Source organism: Nerophis ophidion, linkage group LG02 (assembly GCF_033978795.1).
Source record: "Nerophis ophidion isolate RoL-2023_Sa linkage group LG02, RoL_Noph_v1.0, whole genome shotgun sequence".
Lineage (NCBI taxonomy): Eukaryota > Metazoa > Chordata > Actinopteri > Syngnathiformes > Syngnathidae > Nerophis > Nerophis ophidion.
In genome coordinates this window covers 3,548,867-3,573,649 of record NC_084612.1, presented here as the reverse complement: position 1 = coordinate 3,573,649, position 24,783 = coordinate 3,548,867, and the positions used below count along the sequence as shown (strand labels likewise).

At 41.8% G+C, this 24,783-nt stretch overlaps 1 protein-coding gene across 3 annotated transcripts in view; it reads right to left on the bottom strand.

The window, feature by feature from the left end:
- The window catches only part of LOC133536050 (semaphorin-7A), a 97,270-nt gene that overhangs the window by 43,247 nt on the left and 29,240 nt on the right, over positions 1-24,783 (bottom strand). For all 3 annotated transcript variants that reach the window (XM_061876252.1, XM_061876235.1, XM_061876243.1), the window contains exons 9-12: positions 18,334-18,436; positions 10,255-10,441; positions 2,276-2,391; positions 2,057-2,202 (exon numbers count right to left, since the gene is read on the bottom strand). In XM_061876252.1, the coding sequence (XP_061732236.1) occupies positions 2,057-2,202; positions 2,276-2,391; positions 10,255-10,441; positions 18,334-18,436 (552 nt within the window). The remainder of the gene's footprint in view (positions 1-2,056; positions 2,203-2,275; positions 2,392-10,254; positions 10,442-18,333; positions 18,437-24,783) is intronic.

The following is a 24,783-nucleotide window of genomic DNA, read 5'->3' as shown; positions in this document are numbered from 1 at the left end:
CTTTTCACAATTTTGTTACACTTTAATAAGCATCTTTTACATATTCCTTGATTTGCACCTTCTTTTTAAGAGGTTATTTTTAAGTGTTTTTGGGGATTTTAAAATACTTACACTGACTGATTGTTTTCCATGCTTGAATTGACATTTCCTTTCCTTTCTGCCTTGATATCGGAGGGGATTAAAGGCCGACTGACGGGGATAGCAGGTCCATTCTCTGTGTCAAATGTTATCATTTCGCGATATTGCCATATTTTTGCTGAAAGGATTTAGTAGAGAACATCCACGATAAAGTTCGCAACTTTTGGTGCTGATAAAAAAGCCTTGCCTTTACCGGAAGTCGCAGACGATGACGTCACAAGGGTGAGGGCTCCTCACTTCCTCACATTATTTTTAATGGGAGCCTCCAGCAGCAAGAGCTATTCGGACCGAGAAAACGACAATTTCGCCAATAATTTGAGCGAGGATGAAAGATTCGTGGATGATGATATTGATAGCGATGGACTAGAAAATAAAAAAATTTTAAAAATAAAGTAAAAAAAAAAAAAGGGCGATTACATTGGGACGGATTCAGATGTTTTTAGACATATTTACTAGGATAATTCTGGGAAATCCCTTATCTTTCTATTGTGTTGCTAGTGTTTTAGTGAGATTAAATAGTACCTGATAGTCGGAGGGGTGTGTCCACAGGTGTCTTGAGACCAGTGTCTGAGGGAAGTCGACGGCAGATACAAGGACGGCGCAAACTCCACAGATCTCCGGTAAGAGGCGACTTTTTAACACAATTTTCTCACCGAAACCTGCCGGTTGACAAGTGGTCGGGATCCATGTTCGCTTGACCGCTCTGATCCATAGTAAAACTTCACCTCCGGGAATTTTAAACATGGAATCACCGTGTGTTTGTGTGGCTAAAGGCTAAAGCATCCCAACTCCATCTTTCTACTTTGACTTCTCCATTAGTAATTGAACAAATTGCAAAAGATTCAGCAACACAGATGTCCAGAATACTGTTTGATTGCGCCATGAAAAGAGACGACTTTTAGCCGCTAGTGGTGCTGCGCTAATATTTCCTGACAGTCCGTGACGTCACGCGCACGCGTCATCATTCCGCGACATTTTCAACAAGAAACTCCGCGGGAAATTTGAAATTGCAATTTAGTAAACTAAACCGACCGTATTGGCATGTGTTGCAATGTTAATATTTCATTATTGATGTATAAACTATCAGAGTGCGTGGTCGGTAGTAGTGGGTTTCAGTAGGCCTTCAAATCAAAGGAAGATTACATTTGAAATAAAAATGGTTACATTTAATACATTTTTCTCCAGCTCCTTATTTTCAATACATCCATCCATCCATTTTCTACCGCTTATTCCCTTTGGGGTCGCTGGTGCCTGTCTCAGCTACAATCGGGCGGAAGGCGTAGTACACCCTGGACAAGTCACCACCTCATCGCAGGACCAACACAGATAGACAGACAACATTCACACTCACATTCACACACTAGGGCCAATTTAGTGTTGCCAATCAACCTATCCCCAGGTGCATGTCTTTGGAGGTGGGAGGGGCCTATCCCCAGGTGCATGTCTTTGGAGGTGGGAGGGGCCTATCCCCAGGTGCATGTCTTTGGAAGTGGGAGGAAGCCGGAGTACCCGGAGGGAACCCACGCATTCACGGGGAGAACATGCAAACCCCACACAGAAAGATCCCGAGCCCAGGATTGAACCCTAACTACTCAGGACCTTCGTATTGTGAGGCAGACGCACTAACCCCTCTGCCACCGTGAAGCCTATTTTCAATACAGTATGTCATAAAGAACATAAAAAATTATCGGTATCGCCTGATAAAAAATAATATCGTGATACAGTTTTCAGCTATATGTAAAACCGATGAAAGTCACTAAAAACCCCTAAAGAGAGAACGCAACATGCTGACACTTAGATATGAAACATCAGAACATATAACATACGCTAGAATGTTCTACTTTCTGCTGAGGTTGCATTTCTCAGTATTCCATGTCAGCGTGTGGGTGTATGTCATGCAGCTGCAGCAAAGTTCTACCTGGTCTTAGTGGCACAAGGGGCTCTGGCCCGGCTGCAGTAAGGGTCTCGGGCCAACATCAACTCCTCGCACGTTTTTCCGTAGCGGGCGCAGTCGGCCACGTCCACTTGGACCAGTTGACTGTTGGAGCTCACGTAGAGTTTCTTCTGCAAAGACCAGAGCATAGCTAAGAGGCAGCCAGCCAACTGGGGAGAGGGTTGCTGAGGCCTTATTACTCACAGAGGAAAGATGGAGGATGATGCTGCTGATGTGGGTTCTGTGGTTAAAAGGTGTATATTCTGCAACGATGAAAGCCCGTCCCTGGTTCTGCACCACTTTATGAACTGTTCCACTTACTGCGTACAAACAGGAAGATGGTGGTTAGGGGAGGCAGGTTGTGATGCCAGAAACGTTACTCTACAGACGTCTGCATTATGAACAAAGGGTGCATTCACTTGTCATATTTGGTTTGATAAAAAAAATAAAAAATGAACTCAAACAATGTTGTTAACTTGAACTTAAAGGGGAACATTATCACCAAACCTCTTCAAGCGTCAATATATACCTTGATGTTGCAGAAAAAAGACCATGTATTTTTTAACCGATTTCCGACCTCTAAATGGGTGAATTTTGGCAAAATAAACGCCTTTCTGTTTATCGGTCTTTTAGCGATGATGTCAGAACGTGACGTCACCGAGGTAACACACCCGCCATATTCATTTTCACATTACAAACACCGGGTCTCAGCTCTGTTATTTTCCGTTTTTTTCGACTATTTTTTGGAACCTTGGAGACATCATGCCTCGTGGGTGTGTTGTCGGAGGGTGTAACAACACTAACAGGGAGGGATTCAAGTTGCACCACTGGCAAGAAATCTGCCGCCAGACCCCCATTGAATGTACCAGAGTGTCTCCACATTTGACCGGCGATGCTAAGACAGACATGGCACAGAGATGTATGGATAACCTGCAGATGCATTTGCAACGATTAAGTCAACGAAATCACAAAGGTGAGTTTTGTTGATGTTGTTGACTTATGTGCTAATCAGACATATTTGGTCACGGCATGACTGCCAGCTAATCGATGCTAACATGCTATGCTAATCGATGCTAACATGCTATTTACGCTAGCTGTATGTACATTTGAAACTAGATACCCACATTTAATGCGAAACAAACACTTACCAATCGACGGATTTAAGTTGCTCCAGTGTCACAAGATGCGAAAGTCCTGATCGTTTGGTCTGCACATTTTACCGACGATGCTAATAAGGCAGCCATGCAATGGGCCACTTCACTAGGTACACCCATGCTGTGGCCGAATAGCGTCAATAGCTATTCGCTCAATAGCTTCAATTTCTTCTTCAATTTCGTTTTTGCTATCTGCCTCCATACTCCGACCATCTGTTTCAATACATGCGTAATCTGTTAATGTTTAGACAAAAGTGTATATTATATATGTATAGTATTTATATAGGTGTGTGCGTGCGTGCGTGTGTGTGTATTTTGGGTATATGCATGTGTGTATGTATGTATATATACATATATATATATATATATATATATATATATATAAATATATATATATATATATATATATATATAAATATAAATTGTATATATCTGTGTGTATATATGTGTGTATGCCTATGTATGAAGGGACCAGGCTCCCCAGTTAAAAGATGTAAAAAAGTTATTGTTTTGCACTATTAAGCCGATTTATTCACAAAATATGATGACTAAGAGTTATATTAAGGTGGAGGTTTTGTAAATTGTGAAGAGACTGGGGATTTTGTTAACTTTTTATGCGAGTGTGTGTTAGCCCAGAAACATGTTATGCTAGGACATGTTTTGGTTCTTTTCATATGATTATACACACTCAGTCATTTATGCCTACACGTACACACGCACACACACACACACACACACACACACACACACACACACACACACACACACACACACACACACGCACGTTACTTGCTGGGTATATTACTGGTCACGATGACAGAAGTTGATTGTATTAGAAGTAGGGCTGGGCAACGATTAAAAATTTTAATCGAAGTTAATCGCACTATTTCTCTGATTAATCGCGATTAACTGCATTGTATACGTAAAGCCCAATAATGAATTCAAAAGTAGTGTGTAGTGCACCTTTATTGGAATATTCTCCCACATGAACAAAAGCGCCAAAACATTTGTTGTGCAAACACAATTTAAATCACTCCTTGTTAAACAGTAGCAGTTAAATAGCATATTTTGTGAAAATCAACTCAAAACATGTAAATACAAACATTTAAGCTTATTGCCACTGCCAGGGTATTTAAGTTATCCTGTTTGTTATGGAAAATAAATATAATCTACATACAAATCTCTGAGCCACAATCATAACATCTGAACAGGCAATTTCTGAGGTAACAGCAGAAACATATTTTTTTTATCAGGGATCTTATGTTTAAAAAACCTATATTATAGGTAGTGGGCTGTTTTAGGGAATTTTTGATCAAATTATCCGTAGTAGCAATATTAATAATGTTGTGTTTATTCTGCGTAGTGCACTTAAAATAATTATGACCATATCTAGGAATTGATATGATGGGAATTTTCCGATTGTTTGCTTGGTGCTTTGATAAACTGAAGGCATCATATACATGGTACTATATTGTGATGTTATGAGCCAGGGAAAAAAAGAACTACCCTACCCAGCATGCAACAGGAGTGACGCGCATGCGCGGTAGCCCGGTATAGGTTGTGTCGCCATGACGGCATCTTGTACGTTGTGATATGCACGCTCTGAAAGCAAACGTTAAGAACTCAGCCAACACGCCTCGTCTGCATTATTCATAAATAGACAGACAACACATATACTCCGCTGCTTCACAAGCCGCTGGATGTAGCTGGCAAAGTATTCCCATGCTAGCTAGCCGGTCTAGCAAGCACGCGTCATTCAGTCCAAAACGGCCCGATCTATCCACATTCAGAATTGTCTGGCGGTCGTAAGTGATCCCGGAGTGACCACGCTGTAAGCCAGCCATGAAATTTGCAGAATTGTCCGGTATTTTTGCCAAATGTTCCATCTTTACCAAGAGCGCCTCGACGCCGAAGCTTTTCCGGGCGACGCCATCTTGTTAAGAAAAGGCGTTAACAAAATAAAAGCATGTAAACAACATACGCAAATGTGCGATAAAATAATTGTCTGCGTTAATAGATTGATGAGTTAATGCGTAATTAACGCATTAATTTGCCCACCCCTAATTAGAAGATATAAAGAGTTATATTGTGACATATTTTGTATTTAGACAACTCCATGTTCTTTTCTAAGATGAAGATTTGAGATAAAGACGACTCCACCCAGATCCTAAGCTTCCTTGCCTGGTCTTTCTCTCCGTCTTCCCACGCACACAAAAATACAACACACAACGCAGAGACTTTATAGGGAGACCGAGGACTAGACGGACCCGGAAAAGAGGAAGCCAGCTTCAAGGGTTACATGTATATATGTAAGTCTGTGTGAATTTAAATGTATTATATATAGATAATATATAGCATCTACGCAGCAACCACTGAATTGAATTATATTATATATATATTATTGTATATATATATTGTATATGTATAGGGGTGGGACCTAATAAGTTTACTTCTTCCCACTCCCTTTTGAGCCAATCTTGACATCTACAAAAGATTAGTGAAGTGAAGTGAATTATATTTATATAGCGCTTTTCTCTAGTGACTCAAAGCGCTTTACATAGTGAAACCCAATATCTAAGTTACATTTAAAGCAGTGTGGGTGGCACTGGGAGCAGGTGGGTAAAGTGTCTTGCCCAAGGACACAACGGCAGTGACTAGGATGGCGGACGCGGGAATCGAACCTGCAACCCTCAAGTTGCTGGCACAGCTGCTCTACCAACCGAGCTATACCGCCCAGCTATAGTCTCATGTAATGTTTTCAATGTAGGAGTAAAAATAATGTATATATATATTTCTTTGGTATTTTATCTCATTCTTTTGTTTTGTTTGCATGGCTCAAAATAAACCATTCATTCAATTCAATTCAATAGTTACACAATTGGAATTGAATCGATGAAATGAATGCACTTTTCCACAATATTACATTTTTTTAAGTTTTGCTTGTGTGCCTTATTATATGCTAATGTTTACAACGCAGCCTTGATCCCATGAAGAAAAATACATTACTGAAACGCACCAAAGTGCTGAAAAAGTAGTGATTACAGTTCCAGCTCTTTGTAGAGGTCGGGCTCTTTTGGCCGCTAAAATTTTTTGTTACTTAAATTAAATTATTCAGTTGAATATTCTACAAAGACAACATATTTGATGTTCAAACTGATAAACATTTTTTGTTGTTGTTGCAAATCATTAACTTTAGAATTTGATGCCAGCAACACGTGACAAAGAAGTTGGGAAGGGTGGCAATAAATACTGATAAAGTTGAGGAATGCTCATCAAACACTTATTTGGAACATCCCACAGGTGTGCAGGCTAATTGGGAACAGGTGGGTGCCATGATTGCGTATAAAAACAGCTTCCCAAAAAATGCTCAGTCTTTCACAAGAAAGAATGGAGCGAGGTACACCCCTTTGTCCACAACTGCGTGAGCAAATAGTCAAACAGTTTAAGAAAAACGTTTCTCAAAGTGCAATTGCAAGAAAATTAGGGATTTCAACATCTACGGTCCATAATATCATCAAAAGGTTCAGACAATCTGGAGAAATTACTCCACGTGAGCGGCATGGCCGGAAACCAACATTGAATGACCGTGACCTTCAATCCCTCAGACGGCACTGTATCAAAAACCGACATCAATCTCTAAAGGATATCACCACTTGGGCTCAGGAACACTTCAGAAAACCACTTTCATTAAATACAGTTTGTCGCTACATCTGTAAGTGCATGTTAAAGCTCAACTATGCAAAATGAAAGCCATTTATCAACAACATCCAGAAACGCTGCCGGCTTCTCTGGGAGAAGGTGGGTGCCATGATTGGGTATAAAATCAGCTTCCCAAAAAATGCTCAGTCTTTCACAAGAAAGGATGAGGCGAGGTACACCCCTTTGTCCACAACTGCGTGAGCAAATAGTCAAACAGTTTAAGAACAACGTTTCTCAAAGTGCAATTGCTAAAAATTTTTGTTACTTAAATTTAATTATTCCCAAATAATGCGTAAAATGAATAATGTAAAACCCATTACCAAATAATGTGTAAAATGAATAATGTGAATTTGTGAGTGAATTATATTTATATAGCGCTTTTTCTCAAGTGACTCAAAGCGCTTTACATAGTGAAACCCAATATCTAAGTTACATTTAAACCAGTGTGGGTGGCACTGGGAGCAGGTGGGTAAAGTGTCTTGCCCAAGGACACAACGGCAGTGACTAGGATGGCTGAAGCGGGAATTGAACCTGCAACCCTCCAGTTGCTAGCACGGCCACTCTACCAACCGAGCTATACCGTAAAAACATAAAATATAACATATGTATAGTATTTCTATTAATAAACTTAACATTAACATACACATAATACATTTTTTAATTAAAAAAAGGGCCAAAACATGAATTCAACTAAACATCACTCATCAAAATGTAACTTAAAATGTGCAAAACAAATAAAAAAAAGCAGCACCCAAGTGAGATTTTCGCGAAGGCTGGCCTTCAAAGAAACCGATGGCTTCAGCTTTGAGGGGCTGGCCCTGTTTTTCCTTCCTGTTTTGGAGAAGATTCTTTCTGAGGGGACAGGTGTTGCAATACTACACACAGTCATAACCCTACCATGACACGTGAAAAGGGCAGGTTGTGCAATTTAAAATGTGTCCAAATTTAACTCCTTTTCCTCTTGTCACTCATCTACGGTAAAGTCCTCTTGCTGTCGTCTCCCTCCCCCCACGTTTCTTGTTCGCTGCTGTGTGTGTGCTGCATGCGAGTGTCCGTAGCCCCTAACCTCCTGTGCGGTGTAGTCACAGCCACACATGTTGACCAATGCAGCTTTTAAAAGACAATAAAACATTTGGGCGGGAAAATCGCTCCAGATCGGGAGCAGGATCCCGTCGACCTAATCCAGCTCTTATTCGCGACCGACCCATCACTAACAAAAAGTTCTTCATCAACTAAGGGTTTGCGTGTACTAAAACATCTGCAAACTCGTTTCAGTACTTGTACCATGACGATGGTGTCTCTTTAATGAGCAAAATCGAGAGCATAATCCATATATATATAGAGCGTTTTCCATTCGGGCTCCAGTACTCTGGAATGCCCTCCCGGTAACAGTTCGAGATGCTACCTCAGTAGAAGCATTTAAGTCTCATCTTAAAACTCATCTGTATACTCTAGCCTTTAAATAGACCTCCTTTTTAGACCAGTTGATCTGCCGCTTCTTTTTTTCTCCTATGTCCCCCCCTCCCTTGTGGAGGGGGTCCGGTCCGATGACCATGGATGAAGTACTGACTGTCCAGAGTCGAGACCCAGGATGGACCGCTCGTCGGGACCCAGGATGGACCGCTCGCCTGTATCGGTTGGGGACATCTCTACGCTGCTGATCCGCTTGAGATGGTTTCCTGTGGACGGGACTCTCGCTGCTGTCTTGGAGCCACTATGGATTGAACTTTCACAGTATCATGTTAGACCCGCTCGACATCCATTGCTTTCGGTCCCCTAGAGGGGGGGGGTTGCCCACATCTGAGGTCCTCTCCAAGGTTTCTCATAGTCAGCATTGTCACTGGCGTCCCACTGGATGTGAATTCTCCCTGCCCACTGGGTGTGAGTTTTCCTTGCCCTTTTGTGGGTTCTTCCGAGGATGTTGTAGTCGTAATGATTTGTGCAGTCCTTTGAGACATTTGTGATTTGGGGCTATATAAATAAACATTGATTGATTGATTGATTTAGTGTGTCTGTCTTCATGTTGCTAATTATCAGAATACCCATAATATTGGCAGGAGATGCAAATACAAAACCCGTTTCCATTTGAGTTGGGGAATTGTGTTAGAGGTCAATCAAAACATAATACAATGATTTGCAAATCCCTTTCAACCCATTTTCAATTGAATGCACCACAAAGAGAAGATATTTGATGTTCAAACTCAAACTTTTTTTTTTTTTGCAAATAATAATTAACTTAGAATTTCATGGCTGCAACACGTGCCAAAGTAGTTGGGAAAGGGCATGTTCACCACTGTGTTACATCAAATTTTCTTTTAACAACACTCAATAAATGTTTGGCAACTGAGGAAACTAATTGTTGAAGCTTTGAATGTGGAATTCTTTCCCACTCTTGTTTTATGTAGAGCTTCAGTCGTTTAACAGTCCGGGGTCTCCGCTGTCGTATTTTACGCTTCATAATGCGCCACACGTTTTGAATGGGAGACAGGTCTGGACTGCAGGAGGGCCAGGAAAGTAACCGCACCCTTTTACTACGAAGCCACGCTGTTGTAACACGAGACTTGGCATTGTTTTGCTGAAATAAGCAGGGGTGTCCATGAAAAAGACGGCGCTTAGATGGCAGCCTAAGTTATTCCAAAACCTGTATGTACCTTTTAGCATTAATGGTGCCTTCACAGATGTGTAAGTTACCCATGCCTTGGGCACTAATACACCCCCATACCATCACAGATGCTGGCTTTTCAACTTTGCGTCGATAATAGTCTGGATGGTTCGCTTCCCCTTTGTGGAATATTTCCAAAAACAATTTGAATTTGCTGCTGGCATCAAATTCTAAAGTTAATGATTATTTGCAAAAAAAATTTTTTTATCAGTTTGAACATCAAATATGTTGTCTTTGTAGCATATTCAACTGAATATGGGTTGAAAATTATTAGCAAATCCTTATATTCCGTTTATATTTACATCTAACACAATTTCCTAACTCATATGGAAACGGGGTTTGTAAGTTGTTTCATCAAGCTTGAAACTAGCGATGAGTGATTGATGTTTCAGTGAGCGTGCGTCACACTCACTACTTGTATTAACAATGCACTCATACTTTGTTGGAGTTTCATAGGGGTCATGCACCATATGGTGGATTAAAAAAGTCATTAAATTTGACCTGCAAATAAAATGAAGAGTCAGCAAATATATACATATATTTTTTTAACAAATAGCTGAGCAGAAAGATTAATGAGCCAAGCAGCACTCAGCTCTGTATATGTCAGCAACAAGTGAAAGTGGATATATTGCTCGAAACCAAGGTGATAGATTTCAGTCGTAACTCACCGAGGGACAGGAAGAGAACCGGGTTTTCCCTTGAGACCACAGCATCGGCGTAGATGTGAGTATACACGTGGTGACTGAGCAGAAGTGGTCCAGACCTGTTCATAGGCCACACCCACTGCTCCATCTCAGAGGTCGTCTGGATCATCTTCAGGACATCCATAGAGAGTGATGTGCTGTCTGCAACACACTGAGGAGAAAGAGGAGGATTAGTGTTGGCATGTGGATAAAAAGGACTTTATTTTTATTCAACCCGTAAAAAAAAACCTTGAGATTACAAATCTATTTTTCAAAGGAGTCCTGGCCAAGAGGCAACAAAGTTACACATAAAATGCCAATCACATTACACTTTAAAATGACAAGCTGGACATTAAGTAAAACAGTTACAGATAACTGAGTCTCCTTCAAATGCTTTTAGTTTAGATTTAAAAGCATTTAAGGATAAACATTCAGTCAGCTTCCAGTCTCTTTGTAACATGTTCCAAGCACAGGAAAATGCAGAGACAAAAGCTTTTTACACAGCTCAGTGCAAGCAAAGGGGACAGACAGCAACAGCTGTACGTTGGACCCTTAGAGCATACTTCTCTGTGTAATTAATGTACAAATGTAATCGGCATGAATCTTTGCAATTTGTTCAATGAATAATGGAGACGTCAAAGAAGAAAGCTGTAGGTGGGAAGCGGTGTATTGCGGCCGCCTCTAGCAACACAAACACAGCCGCTGTTTCATTGTTTACATTCCCTAAAGATGACGGTGAAGCTTTACTATGGAACAGGGCGGTCAAGCGAACACGGTTGGATTGGACCACACACAAAGTACAGTGTATTATGCGGCGATCATTTCAAAAGATTGTGTTTCGAAGAGGGTCCCTTGCGAAGGGCATAGATGGGCATCGCCAACACCCGTCGACTGGTGCTGAAGAAAGGTGCAGGGCCGACCTTCAGGTTGTACAGATACAAAATCTCACTAAAACACTAGTAACACAATAAGCAGATAAGGGATTTTCCAGAATTATCCTAGTAAATTTGTCTAATAACATCTGAATCGCTCCCACTTTATAGTCTTTTTTTTTTTCTCTAGTCCTTCCCTCTCACTTTCCTCATCCACGAATCTTTCATCCTCGCTCAAATTAATGGGGAAATCGTCGCTTTCTCGGTCCGAATCGCTCTCGCTGCTGGTGGCCATGATTGTAAACAATGTTCAGATGTGAGGAGTTCCACAACCCGTGACGCCACGCGCATATCGTCTGCTACTTCCGGTACAGGCAAGGCTTTTTTATCAGCACCAAAAGTTGCGAACTTTATCGTCTATGTTCTCTACTAAATCCTTTCAGCAAAAATATGGCAATGTGGCGAAATAATCAAGTATGACACATAGAATGGACCTGCTATCCCCGTTTAAATAAGAAAATCTCATTTCAGTAGGCCTTTAAAGATAATTTCTCTGTTTACGAAATTAAGTTGACTGACAGTAAATTTAAAATGTTATCAGTGATGTTTAAGTTTAATCTTATAATTAGGATGGATTATTTAATTTCATTCATATTATTGGAAATGTTTAAGATCGTGAGATCGACAGGCGGATCGGTGCGGCGTCTTCAGTAATGCGGACGTTGTACCGATCCGTTGTGGTGAAGAAGGAGCTGAGCCGGAAGGCAAAGCTCTCAATTTACCGGTCGATCTACGTTCCCATCCTCACCTATGGTCATGAGCTTTGGGTCATGACCGAAAGGATAAGATCACGGGTACAAGCGGCCGAAATGAGTTTCCTCCGCCGTGTGGCGGGGCTCTCCCTTAGAGATAGGGTGAGAAGCTCTGCCATCCGGGAGGAACTCAAAGTAAAGCCGCTGCTCCTCCACATCGAGAGGAGCCAGATGAGGTGGTTCGGGCATCTGGTCAGGATGCCACCCGAACGCCTCCCTAGGGAGGTGTTTAGGGCACGTCCAACCGGTAGGAGGCCACGGGGAAGACCCAGGACACGTTGGGAAGACTATGTCTCCCGGCTGGCCTGGGAACGCCTCGGGATCCCCCGGGAAGAGCTAGACGAAGTGGCTGGGGAGAGGGAAGTCTGGGTTTCCCTGCTTAGGCTGTTGCCCCCGCGACCCGACCTCGGATAAGCGGAAGATGATGGATGATGGATGTTTAAGTTTATTCTTAAACCTAGGCCCTATCAGCGGAAATTAATTTTGGTTGGATTGATTTAAAGGAAAGCAAAACATGTATTATGATGTATGTTTATGAAACAATGTTTTTTTTTTCTGTTTGGTTAAGGTTATCAACCTATTCATTCTGTTCATCCATTCATTTACACCAATAACCCACTTTACTTTATTGCTTCAAATCAAACATCAATAAATCACAAGGAAAGAGGATTCAGTTGTCCCTTTTTGTCCTTGAGTCCAACTGGTCCTTTCAAGTTTAGGCACGACTGCGAAAAACCTGAAGAACTTGAAAGTTGATAAACAGCTACGTCGTCTGCGTCCACACAGGAGCTATCTTCCTTCAAAAAGGGGTGACTGACTGAAGCTCAAACATTTTTGAGCATGTGCTCTGAGCAGGGGAACAGGTGGATTCAATCAGACCAATCTGTTGGAAGCAGGTGGAGATGTTCAGCCCTCAGCTCTCACTGTTGTCCCTTCAGGCCTGGAGTGTGCTCTACAAATCAGTGGTGTTTGTGCTGCTCTGTACTTTGACTTGACAAGCATTCATATAAAAAAAGATCACCATAACCTAGCACAGTTGAAAATGTGACAGAGACGAGGCGCTTTTTTACACCAAAAGAAAAACATCTCTTGTTACGGAAGAAAAACCTGAATTTAGATTTGAGTTTCTTCACCAGTTTATCAATAAAATGTTAAAGTGAGAGTCTTCAATTAAAACACCAAGTAATTTATATTCATGCACCACTTCTATGAAATTCCTTTTAAGAGTGGACACTACCGCGGGAGTTTGAGGCACCTTCTTACAAACCCTGTTTCCATATGAGTTGGGAAATTGTGTTAGATGTAACTTAAAACGGAATACAAGGATTTACAAATCCTTTTCAACCCATATTCAGTTGAATATTTTACAAAGACAACATATTTGATGTTCAAACTGAAACTTTTTTTGTTGTTGTTGCAAATCATTAACTTTAGAATTTGATGCCAGCAACACGTGACAAAGAAGTTGGGAAGGGTGGCAATAAATACTGATAAAGTTGAGGAATGCTCATCAAACACTTATTTGGAACATCCCACAGGTGTGCAGGCTAATTGGGAACAGGTGGGTGCCATGATTGGCTATAAAATCAGCTTCCCAAAAAATGCTCAGTCTTTCACAAGAAAAGATGAGGCGAGGTACACCCCTTTGTCCTTTGCGTGAGCAAATAGTCAAACAGTTTAAGAACAACGTTTCTCAAAGTGCAATTGCAAGAAATTTAGGGATTTCAACATTTATGGTCCATAATATCATCAAAAGGTTCAGACAATCTGGAGAAATTACTCCACGTAAGCGGCATGGCCGGAAACCAACATTGAATGACCGTGACCTTCAATCCCTCAGACGGCCCTGTATCAAAAACCAACATCAATCTCTAAAGGATATCACCACTTGGGCTCAGGAACACTTCAGAAAACCACTTTCACTAAATACAGTTTGTCGCTACATCTGTAAGTGCATGTTAAAGCTCAACTATGCAAAATGAAAGCCATTTATCAACAACATCCAGAAACGCTGCCGGCTTCTCTGGGCCCGAGATCATCTAAGATGGACTGATGAAAAGTGTTCTGTGGTCTAACGAGTCCACATTTTAAATTTTTGGGGAAATATTCCACATGGTGTCAAAGGGGAAGCGAACCATCCAGACTGTTATTGACGCAAAGTTCAAAAGTCAGCATCTGTGATGGTATGGGGGTGCATTAGTGTCCAAGGCATGGGTAACTTACACATCTGTGAAGGCACCATTAATGCTGAAAGGTACATACAGGTTTTGGAACAACATATGCTGCCATCTAAGCGCCGTCTTTTTCATGGACGCCCCTGCTTATTTCAGCAAGACAATGCCAAGCCACATTCAGCACGTGTTACAACAGTGTGGCTTCGTAAAAAAAGAGTGTGGGTACTTTCCTGGCCCGCCTGCAGTCCAGACCTGTCTCCCATCGAAAATGTGTGGCACATTATGAAGCAAAAAACAAGACAGCAGAGACCCCGGACTGTTAAATGACTAAAGCTCTACATCAAACAAGAATGGGAAAGAATTCCACTTTCAAAGCTTCAACAATTAGTTTCCTCAGTTCCCAAATGTTTATTGCATGTTATTAAAAAAAAAAAGGTGATGTAACAGTGGTGAACATGCCCTTTCCCAACTACTTTGGCACGTGTTGCAGCCATGAAATTCCAAGTTAATTATTTGCAAAAAATAAATTAAGTTTATGAGTTTGAACATCAAATATCTTGTCTTTGTAGTGCATTCAATTGGATAAGGGTTGAAAAGGATTTGCAAATCATTATATTCCGTCTATATTTACATCTAACACAATTTCCTAACTCATATGGAAACGGGGTTTGTATGTTTGGAAAATGAAAGTGAATTCTGCACAGCAACAAAGGCTTTCTGTTCAACAGATGATCAGAGCAATAAATAATAGTATCGACAGCCTAAAAATGTATATTAGCTTCAGAGAAATGTTCTGAGATCACTGATGTACAAAATAAATAAGAGGGGCCCCAAAACAAATCCCTGAGGCATCCCTTCATGAACAGTGAAATTCCGAACAAAGGGCCACGTATTTGACACAGTGGGTCCTGTTTTCTAAATAATTTTAAAACCATGTTCTGACAGTCCAATGAGAAACAGCCCGCGTTTTAAAACAGCGTGGTCTACAGTGTCTAATGCTTTGGAGAGATCAATAAAAAGTGAGGCACAGTACTGTTTTTTTATCAAGCGCTACAATGATGTCATTTACCACCTTCGTTCTAGCAACGATAGTGCTGCGCTGTTTCCTAAAGCCTGATTGACTTTACAAATACGTTTATTTGCACAGCGGAACTCTTGCAACAAACACGACATCCAGTATTGCAAAAAGTATAACCATTTAACGTAATAATTCACATCCGAATCGCGATTCTTTTTTTTCCTGCTTCTAAATGATGAAAAATCGATTTGAAAACCAAAAACTATTTTGTTTTTTTAACAACAATTTCTAAGAAATACATTTTTAGACCATTTTAGTGCAACCAGAAGAATATTTTCTAACATGTATCCTGCTTGGAAAAAGGTTTTATTATTATTGTACACATAGCTAAAACTGCTTTTAATCGCGATCCGTGTTGAATCATGATTCGATTCTGAATCGAATCGTTACTGCAGGGAATGGAATCGAATCGAATTTGTTAAGTGCCCAAAAATTAACAGTCCTAATAATACCCTGAATTTGTATGTATGATTTTGTATTTATCGTCTAAAATAACATTTAAAAAACTGCAGTAGAGAGCAACTTCCCCACGTACTTTCCACATTATTTTGTGAAATAATTATAAACATCTTTACAAATTTTTTATTCTTAAAAACTTGAGTATCTCTGTTATTTATGGTTTTATTATTTAATTATATTACATTACTTTTTACTTAAATAATTTAAAAATGATTTCCCCAAAATTGGTTGGCCTTTTTGTATAAAATGAAACTATAATGATTACATTTTGTGGAGAGCTGTATTGTATAATTCTTATTTCCAATAAAAATAGATGTTAAAAAACTATTTTATGGAAATGTGTATTTTTTTCAAAATAATTTGTAAATTGTTTTATACAAATTGACTTGAGTACTTAAAATATAAGAATACATTTCCCAAAAGTGGACGTTCCAAGAAATGTGCAGACATATGTAATTTTAACAATTACCGTATTTCCTTGAATTGCCGCAGGGGCGCTAATTAATTTAAAACCTCTTCTCACTCCTGCGCTTACCAAAGGCATGCGGTAAAAGTAAACATGCGCTAATTATCTTAAAACCTCTTCTCACTCCGGCACTTACCAAAGGCATGCAGTAAACAATTTGAGTGTGATGTAAGCTTGGACCTTAAATCCTACTGAACAGCTCTTAATATTCTTCCCTTTATGCGATTTCAAATTACCGGTATTGAAATCAGCCTCCTCCATTTTGAAAATGATGACAGGTGAAGTGTTACTCATGACGCCACGAGTTTGAACAGGCGGTAATACTAATTATTTTGTGAAACGAGTTCGACCCGGCAGTAATTCAAGGCAGGGGCATACTATATAGCAGGGGCGCTCACACTTTTTCTGCAGGCGAGCTACTTTTCAATTGACCAAGTCGAGGAGATCTACCTCATTCCTATTTATAATTTATATTCATTTATTTATGAAAGAGACATTTTTGTTAACAAGTTAATGGTGTTTAATGATAATACAAGCATGTTTAACACACATAGATTCCATTCTTTCATGAAGACAAGAATATAAGTTGGTGTATTTGATTCTGATGACTTGCATTGATTGGAATTAGACAGTGGTGCTGATAACGTCCGCATTTTCAAATGGAGGAAAAAAAAAGTCCTCCTTTCTTTCCAATACCACATGAAAGTGGTTGGATTTGGCATCTCATTTGTCCAACTTGCATACTCGTTTTTAAACACTTTGTTATGAGAGTAGCATATGTGTGTGGCCCTTTAATGTCTGGCAGCAGGTGAGTGACGTCAGTGAGTGTGCGGGTGGGCAAGCAAGTGAGAAAGCGGTCGCTGAGGGCGGGGGAGAAATACATTGGCATCAAACTCCGTAGCTTGCTAGCTTTCTGAGACTCTTATTTTGTTAGCACAGGCAGGATGAAACAGGTCTTTTATGGTGAAGACAGGAACTGTGCAGTCGGTCTTTAGAGTTTTGACAGTAGGTACGGAGTCTCTAGAAATAAAATGTGTTTCTCTGCGTCCGCCCTGTTAGTGATTTTTTTCTTAAATATGAGCTCGCAGCAGCCAGCGTCCTCTCACAAGATCCTCGGGTGCCGAGAATGTCAAACAACTGACGAAAGTGAAGTCTTGGTATGATTGATGATTGCTCATTTTTATGTCTATTTTTTAATGCCTGGCTTGAGATCGACTGACACACCCTCCGAGATCGACCAGTCAATCGCGATCGACGTAATGGGCACCCCTGCTATATTACTTACTTACTTAGGCCCATCGCTCCCAATGGAGCATAGGCCATCAATGACTCCTCTCCATGCAGCACGGTTTTGGGCTGTCCTTTCCGCCTCTCCCCAGCTGGTTCCCAACCTCTTCAGCTCCGCCTCAGAGTCCCGCCTCCAGGTGTTTTTAGGCCGTCCCCTCTTCCTCTTTCCCTGTGGGTTCCACGTCAAGGCTTGCCGTGTGATGGTAGTTGCTGGTTTCCTAAGGGTGTGCCCAACCCAACCCCACTTTCTCCTTAGTATTTGTTTCTCCACTGGCTCCTGATTCCCTTTCCTCCAGAGTTCCTCGTTGCTGATTTTGTTTGGCCACCAAATCCTGAAAATCCTCTTCAGACAACTGTTAATAAACGTTTGTAACCTTTGTACGGTCTTCTTTGTCATCCTCCACGTTTCAGAGCCGTAGAGAAGGACGGATTTTATGTTTGAATTGAAGATCCGGACTTTGGTTGTCATAGATATCTCCTTGGAGGACCAGATGCTCTTCAGGATGATGAAGGCTGCTCTTGCTTTTCCAATTCTTGCTGTTACATCTTTGTCGGTGCCACCCTGTTTATCCACGATGCTGCCCAAGTAGGTGAAGGAGTCTATTTCCTGGATAATTTCCTCTTCTATTACTATTGGATTGTTGGTCAAGTTATTAAACTTCATTATGTTGGTCTTCTTCCTGTTTATCCTTAGCCCTACGCCTAGAGATGTCTTGACCAATTCGGTGCTATATACCCTGCGGCAATTCAAGGAAATACGGTATATGAATTTAGCAATGAAAATGAACTGAACTAGGAGCATATGGAACCTTCCTTATGGCGTACAGCTACTGTACAGTAAACAGTGAGCTGTAAAAAGCCGAGTGGGCATCAAATGGAAGAGTGGCATTGGAGATGTATGCGTGAGTCAACACACCTCCCTCGGCCGGCTTCTCTGTTGGCCCTTGCCTTTAAACGGCGAGCTGGCGAAGACGCTGTGGATGTCTTGCATGGCGTACACGCACACGCCGCTCATGTTCCTGCAGACACAGGGGGTCAACAGCACAGTCAGCATGTCCGCGTTCAGTCTTGTGTGCACAAATGCTCAGCAGCAGAGTCTATATTTAAAAAGCAAAACAACACTAAACAGGAAGGAGACGACAGGAAAGAAGTGCTGCGACATACAGAAAAGTTTGAAGGTTTGAGGGGAACTGTGCTATGCTCAGATCACACCATTAATTTGATGGCATCTCATTCAGTCAGTGGTGGTCGGTCAGGACCAACAAGGCCTTCTTTGCTGGCCTAACATAACCAGAAATTATGATCATAATTAAAGATAAAAGTATTTTTTTCAGGATTAGGTCTCTGCTTTTTGCAGATGATGTGGTCCTGATGGCTTCATCTGATCGGGATCTTCAGCTCTCGCTGGATCGGTTCGCAGCCGAGTGTGAAGCGACCGGAATGAGAATCAGCACCTCCAAGTCCGAGTCCATGGTTCTCGCCCGGAAAAGGGTGGAGTGCCATCTCCGGGTTGGGGAGGAGACCCTGCCCCAAGTGGAGGAGTTCAAGTACCTAGGAGTCTTGTTCACGAGTGGGGGAAGAGTGGATCGTGAGATCGACAGGCGGATCGGTGCGGCGTCTTCAGTAATGCGGACGTTGTACCGATCCGTTGTGGTGAAGAAGGAGCTGAGCCGGAAGGCAAAGCTCTCAATTTACCACTCGATCTACGTTCCCATCCTCACCTATGGTCATGAGCTTTGGGTCATGACCGAAAGGATAAGATCACGGGTACAAGCGGCCGAAATGAGTTTCCTCCGCCGTGTGGCGGGGCTCTCCCTTAGAGATAGGGTGAGAAGCTCTGCCATCCGGGAGGAACTCAAAGTAAAGCCGCTGCTCCTTCACATCGAGAGGAGCCAGATGAGGTGGTTCGGGCATCTGGTCAGGATGCCACCCGAACGCCTCCCTAGGGAGGTGTTTAGGGCACGTCCAACCGGTAGGAGGCCACGGGGAAGACCCAGGACACGTTGGGAAGACTATGTCTCCCGGCTGGCCTGGGAACGCCTCGGGATCCCCCGGGAAGAGCTAGACGAAGTGGCTGGGGAGAGGGAAGTCTGGGTTTCCCTGCTTAGGCTGTTGCCCCCGCGACCCGACCTCGGATAAGCGGAAGATGATGGATGATGGATGGTATTTTTTTTATTTACTTTCCCTAAATATATAAAATTATTCATATTCTCTTCATGTCATACTATGCTCCTTCCAGTGCTTTTGTTTTCAGGTTAGAGTTTGTATCCAATCAGAATTCAGCTAGCTTATGTTGCCATGTTCTACGAAATCTGCCTGGGGCCTCCAGAATCAACTATTCAGGCGTCTGTGCACTGGTAGTGAACGGGCACATACAGTTGATAGACAATTGCCATTGCCAATCAGATCACAAGTTGTTGTCAGTAAGGCCTTCTAGCTGGCCTTGCGCTGTGATTGGATACTCAGTGTTGCGAAAACAGGAAGTGGCACCAGAGCCATAGAAAAAAAAACAAAGAAAACGCACAAAGAAAGAGCAAAATGTTGATTAGGTGGCAGATATATATTTGCAAGACCATTTTTAAGAAGGATACTTTAGAGAAGAGAGAGGAGGTGCAGATAACTGACAATATAACCTGGTCCCTACACACCGGAGCTCTTGTAAAAAGAGCTCAGCAGCGCATGCACTTTTTTTGTCGGATGAAAAGAGCACAGCTCCCTCCCCCATTCTCACCATATTCTACAGAGGCACTAAAGAGAGCCTGCTGACCAACAGCATCTCTGTCTGGACTGGAGCCTGCAATGCCTCAGACTGGAAGTCTCTCCAGAGAGTGGTGAGGACGGCAGAAAACATCATCAGGACTCCTCTTCCTCCTATCCAGGAGATCGCAAAAAGCCGCTGCCGGACCAGGGCTCAGAAAATCTGCAAAGACTACTCCCACCCCCCACCAAGGACTGTTTTCACTGCTGGACTCTAGAAAGAGGTTCTGTAACAGCTTCTTTCCTCAGGCCGTAAGACTCTTGAACCCATCATAATTAAATTATCCCCTCAACTCCCCCCAAAATGGATTAACTCACTGGAATAAAAAAAGACAATATAACATACAGTACATCCATAAACGTGGACGTATGTGAAAAAGTGCAATATATTTATCTGTACATTAATCTTTTTATTTATTTATTTATATTTATTTATTTTATATATATATTTATATGTTATTTATATATAATTTAATTATATATGCACCTTATTGCTTTTTTTAATCTGCACTACCATGAGCTTATGTAACGAAATTTTGTTCTTATCTGTGCTGTAAAGTTCAAATTTGAATGACAATAAAAAGGAAGTCTAAGTCTAAGAAACTACATATTGTGAGACAAAGTTGGAAGCTATCCCGGCGATGAAATGGTTTGCCCGCGACTTTCACTCAAATCAACCAACTACGACCAACCACGGGTGGTACCACTAGCCTATACGCCGTCGAGTGGGTTCTACAAATTGTGAGTTCAAATATTATATTTCTCAATTGTTTTCATTGTTTTTACACGATTCTTAAAATTTTGACGGTACCACGTGAGAGATGTTTTAATTGCTGAAGCTGATTTATTGAATGTTAACAGCGCCGAAAAATAAACCCTTTTGTACAGTGTTGAGGGTGCTCAATGTACAGTAATGTGCAAGTTTGTTTATGTATAGCCAGCCGTGTCCATGTGGTGACATTAAAGGCCTACTGAAATTAGATGTTCTTATTCAAACGGGGATAGCAGGTCCTTTCTGTGTCATACTTGATCATTTCGCGATATTGCCTTATTTTTGCTGAAAGGATTTAGTAGAGAACAGCCGATAAAGTTCGCAACTTTTGGTCGCTAATAAAAAAGCCTCGCCTTTACCGGAAGTAGCAGACGATGTGCGCGTGACGTCACATGTTGTAGGGCTCCTCACATCCTCACATTGATTATAATCATAGCCTCCAGCAGCAATAGCTATTCGGACCGAGAAAGCGACAATTTCCCCATTAATTTGAGCGAGGGTGAAAGATTTGTGGATGAGGAAATTTAGAGTGAAGAACTAGAAAAGAAAGGGAAAAAAAGGCGATTCAGATGTTATTAGACACATTTACTAGGATAATTCTGGAAAATCCCTTATCTGCCTATTGTGTTGCTAGTGTTTTAGTGAGATTAAATTGTACCTGAAAGTCGGAGGGGTGTGGCCACGGGTGTGTTGACCGCGAGTGTCTCTGAGGGAAGTCACGCAGCTGCAGCAGGACGGAAGCTCCGCTGATGTCTCCCGTAAGAGTCGACTTATTAAAACAATTTTCTCACCGAAAACTGCCGGTTGACATGTGGTCGGGATCCATGTTCGCTTGACCGCTCTGTTCCATAGTAAAGCTTCACCTTTGGGAATTTTAAACAAGGAAATACCGGCTGTGTTTGTGTGGCTAAAGGCCAAAAGCTTCCCACCTACATCTTTCTACTTTGACTCCTCCATTATTAATTGAACAAATTGCAAAAGATTCAGCAACACAGATGTCCAGAATACTGTGTAATTATGCGATTAAAGCAGACTACTTATAGCTTGGATCGGGCTGGAAAACAATGTCCGCTACAACCCGAGACGTCAAACGCACGCGTCATCATACCGCGACGTTTTCAACGCGACACTTCGCGGGAAATTTAAAATTGCAATTCAGTAAACTAAAAAGGCCGTATTGGCATGTGTTGCAATGTTAATATTTCATCATTGATATATAAACTATCAGACTACGTGGTCGGTGGTAGTCGGTTTCAGTAGGCCTTTAATTACGGTATTTTGAGAGGTGAAGTCGGACTAAGTAGGACATCACTGAAGGCATAGATGATAAACGCACGGCCCGCCACTGCATTCAGTACATTGCCGTGTCATGAAGTGATGACGCAGGTAATTGCTGTGTTTGAAAAGAATCTACAGCAGTGGTTCCCAAAGTGAGCGGTGGAAAGATCTGGGGGGGCGGTGAGGAAGAAGGGGGCGGTAGGGGGGCGGCAGTCCGAAGTCGAAGTCAGAAGTTCGAACGTTTGTTTGACGATTTGTACACAACACGTGCAGCAGGACGAGTCAGTGGACGACGCATCAGGGTCCGGTTACCACACGCCGCTCTGGCCCAGTCAGATCCGACAGCATGGACTACAAAAGCAAAAGCTCAGGTTTGTAATTTCAAGCTTGTAATGTTCAGAATTTTCAAAAAGTCATATCAAGATTTTTGGTTACAAAAAAAAATCTCTGACTGCTATCAAGTGCTGTGGGACAAGGTCAAGATGTACTTTATTGCCTTCCCAACATCATATTTAGTAGAACGGGGCTTCAGTGCAGTCGCCTTGCTTCTTTCCAAGCCAAGAAACCGACTGAAAATTACTGACCGCGGGGATCTACGACTTCTTCTTAGTGAGTTCCAGCCTGATGTTGAGAAGCCTATGTCCCTGCACCAAGCACATCCATCCCATTAATATTAAGTGTGAGACAATGAAGGTTACTGGTGGAATGTTTATTTACCATTCTATGTTGCTGAAACAGTTAAAACTGCTAAAAAATAAATTGGTTTACTAAATTGGGTTTTATTTGTGAAATACACATTTGTGTTTAACCTTTCTCTGATCAAGGAGCTCTTTGTATTATTAGGTCCATCAGTGCTAAATATTATAAACTTATCACTCTCCTCGGGCACTGTTCCCCTAGCATTCAAAAAAGCGGTTATTCATCCTCTTCTTAAAAGACCTAACCTCGATCCTGACCTCATGGTAAACTACCGACCGGTGTCTCACCTTCCCTTTATTTCAAAAATCCTCGAAAAAATTGTTGCGGAGCAGTTAAATGAACACTTAGCGTCTAACAATCTATGTGAAACCTTTCAATCCGGTTTCAGGGCAAATCACTCGACGGAGACAGCCCTCGCAAAAATGACTAATGATCTATTGCTAACGATGGATTCTGATGCGTCATCTATGTTGCTGCTCCTCGATCTTAGCGCTGCTTTTGATACTGTCGATCATAATATTTTATTAGAACGTATCAAAACACGAATTGGTATGTCAGACTTAGCCCTGTCTTGGTTTAACTCTTATCTTACTGATAGGATGCAGTGTGTCTCCCATAACAATGTGACCTCGGACTACGTTAAGGTAACGTGTGGAGTTCCCCAGGGTTCGGTCTTTGGCCCTGCACTCTTCAGCATCTACATGCTGCCGCTAGGTGACATCATACGCAAATGCGGTGTTAGCTTTCACTGTTATGCTGATGACACCCAACTCTACATGCCCCTAAAGCTGACCAACACGCCGGATTGTAGTCAGCTGGAGGCGTGTCTTAATGAAATTAAACAATGGATGTCCGCTAACTTTTTGCAACTCAACGCCAAAAAAACGGAAATGCTGATTATCGGGCCTGCTAGACACCGAACTCTATTTAATAATACAACTCTAACATTTGACAACCAAACAATTAAACAAGGCGACACGGTAAAGAATCTGGGTATTATCTTCGACCCAACTCTCTCCTTTGAGGCACACATTAAAAGCGTTACTAAAACGGCCTTCTTTCATCTCCGCAATATCGCTAAAATTCGCTCCATTCTGTCCACTAAAGACGCTGAGATCATTATCCATGCGTTTGTTACGTCTCGCCTCGACTACTGTAACGTATTATTTTCGGGTCTCCCCATGTCTAGCATTAAAAGATTACAGTTGGTACAAAATGCGGCTGCTAGACTTTTGACAAGAACAAGAAAGTTTGATCACATTACGCCTGTACTGTATATACCTTTATATACATATATACATACATATATACCTATACTGGCTCACCTGCACTGGCTTCCTGTGCACTTAAGATGTGACTTTAAGGTTTTACTACTTACGTATAAAATACTACACGGTCTAGCTCCATCCTATCTTGCCGATTGTATTGTACCATATGTCCCGGCAAGAAATCTGCGTTCAAAGGACTCCGGCTTATTAGTGATCCCCAAAGCCCAAAAAAAGGCTGCGGGCTGTAGAGCTTTTTCATTTCGGGCTCCAGTACTCTGGAATGCCCTCCCGGTAACAGTTCGAGATGCTACCTCAGTAGAAGCATTTAAGTCTCACCTTAAAACTCATTTGTATGCTCTAGCCTTTAAATAGACTCCCTTTTCAGACCAGTTGATCTGCCGTTTCTTTTCTTTTTCTTCTATGTCCCACTCTCCTTTGTGGAGGGAGTCCGGTCCGATCCGGTGGCCATGTACTGCTCGCCTGTGTATCGGCTGGGGACATCTCTGCGCTGCTGATCAGCCTCCTCTTGGGATGGTTTCCTGCTGGCTCCGCTGTGAACGGGACTCTCGCTGCTGTGTTGGATCCGCTTTGG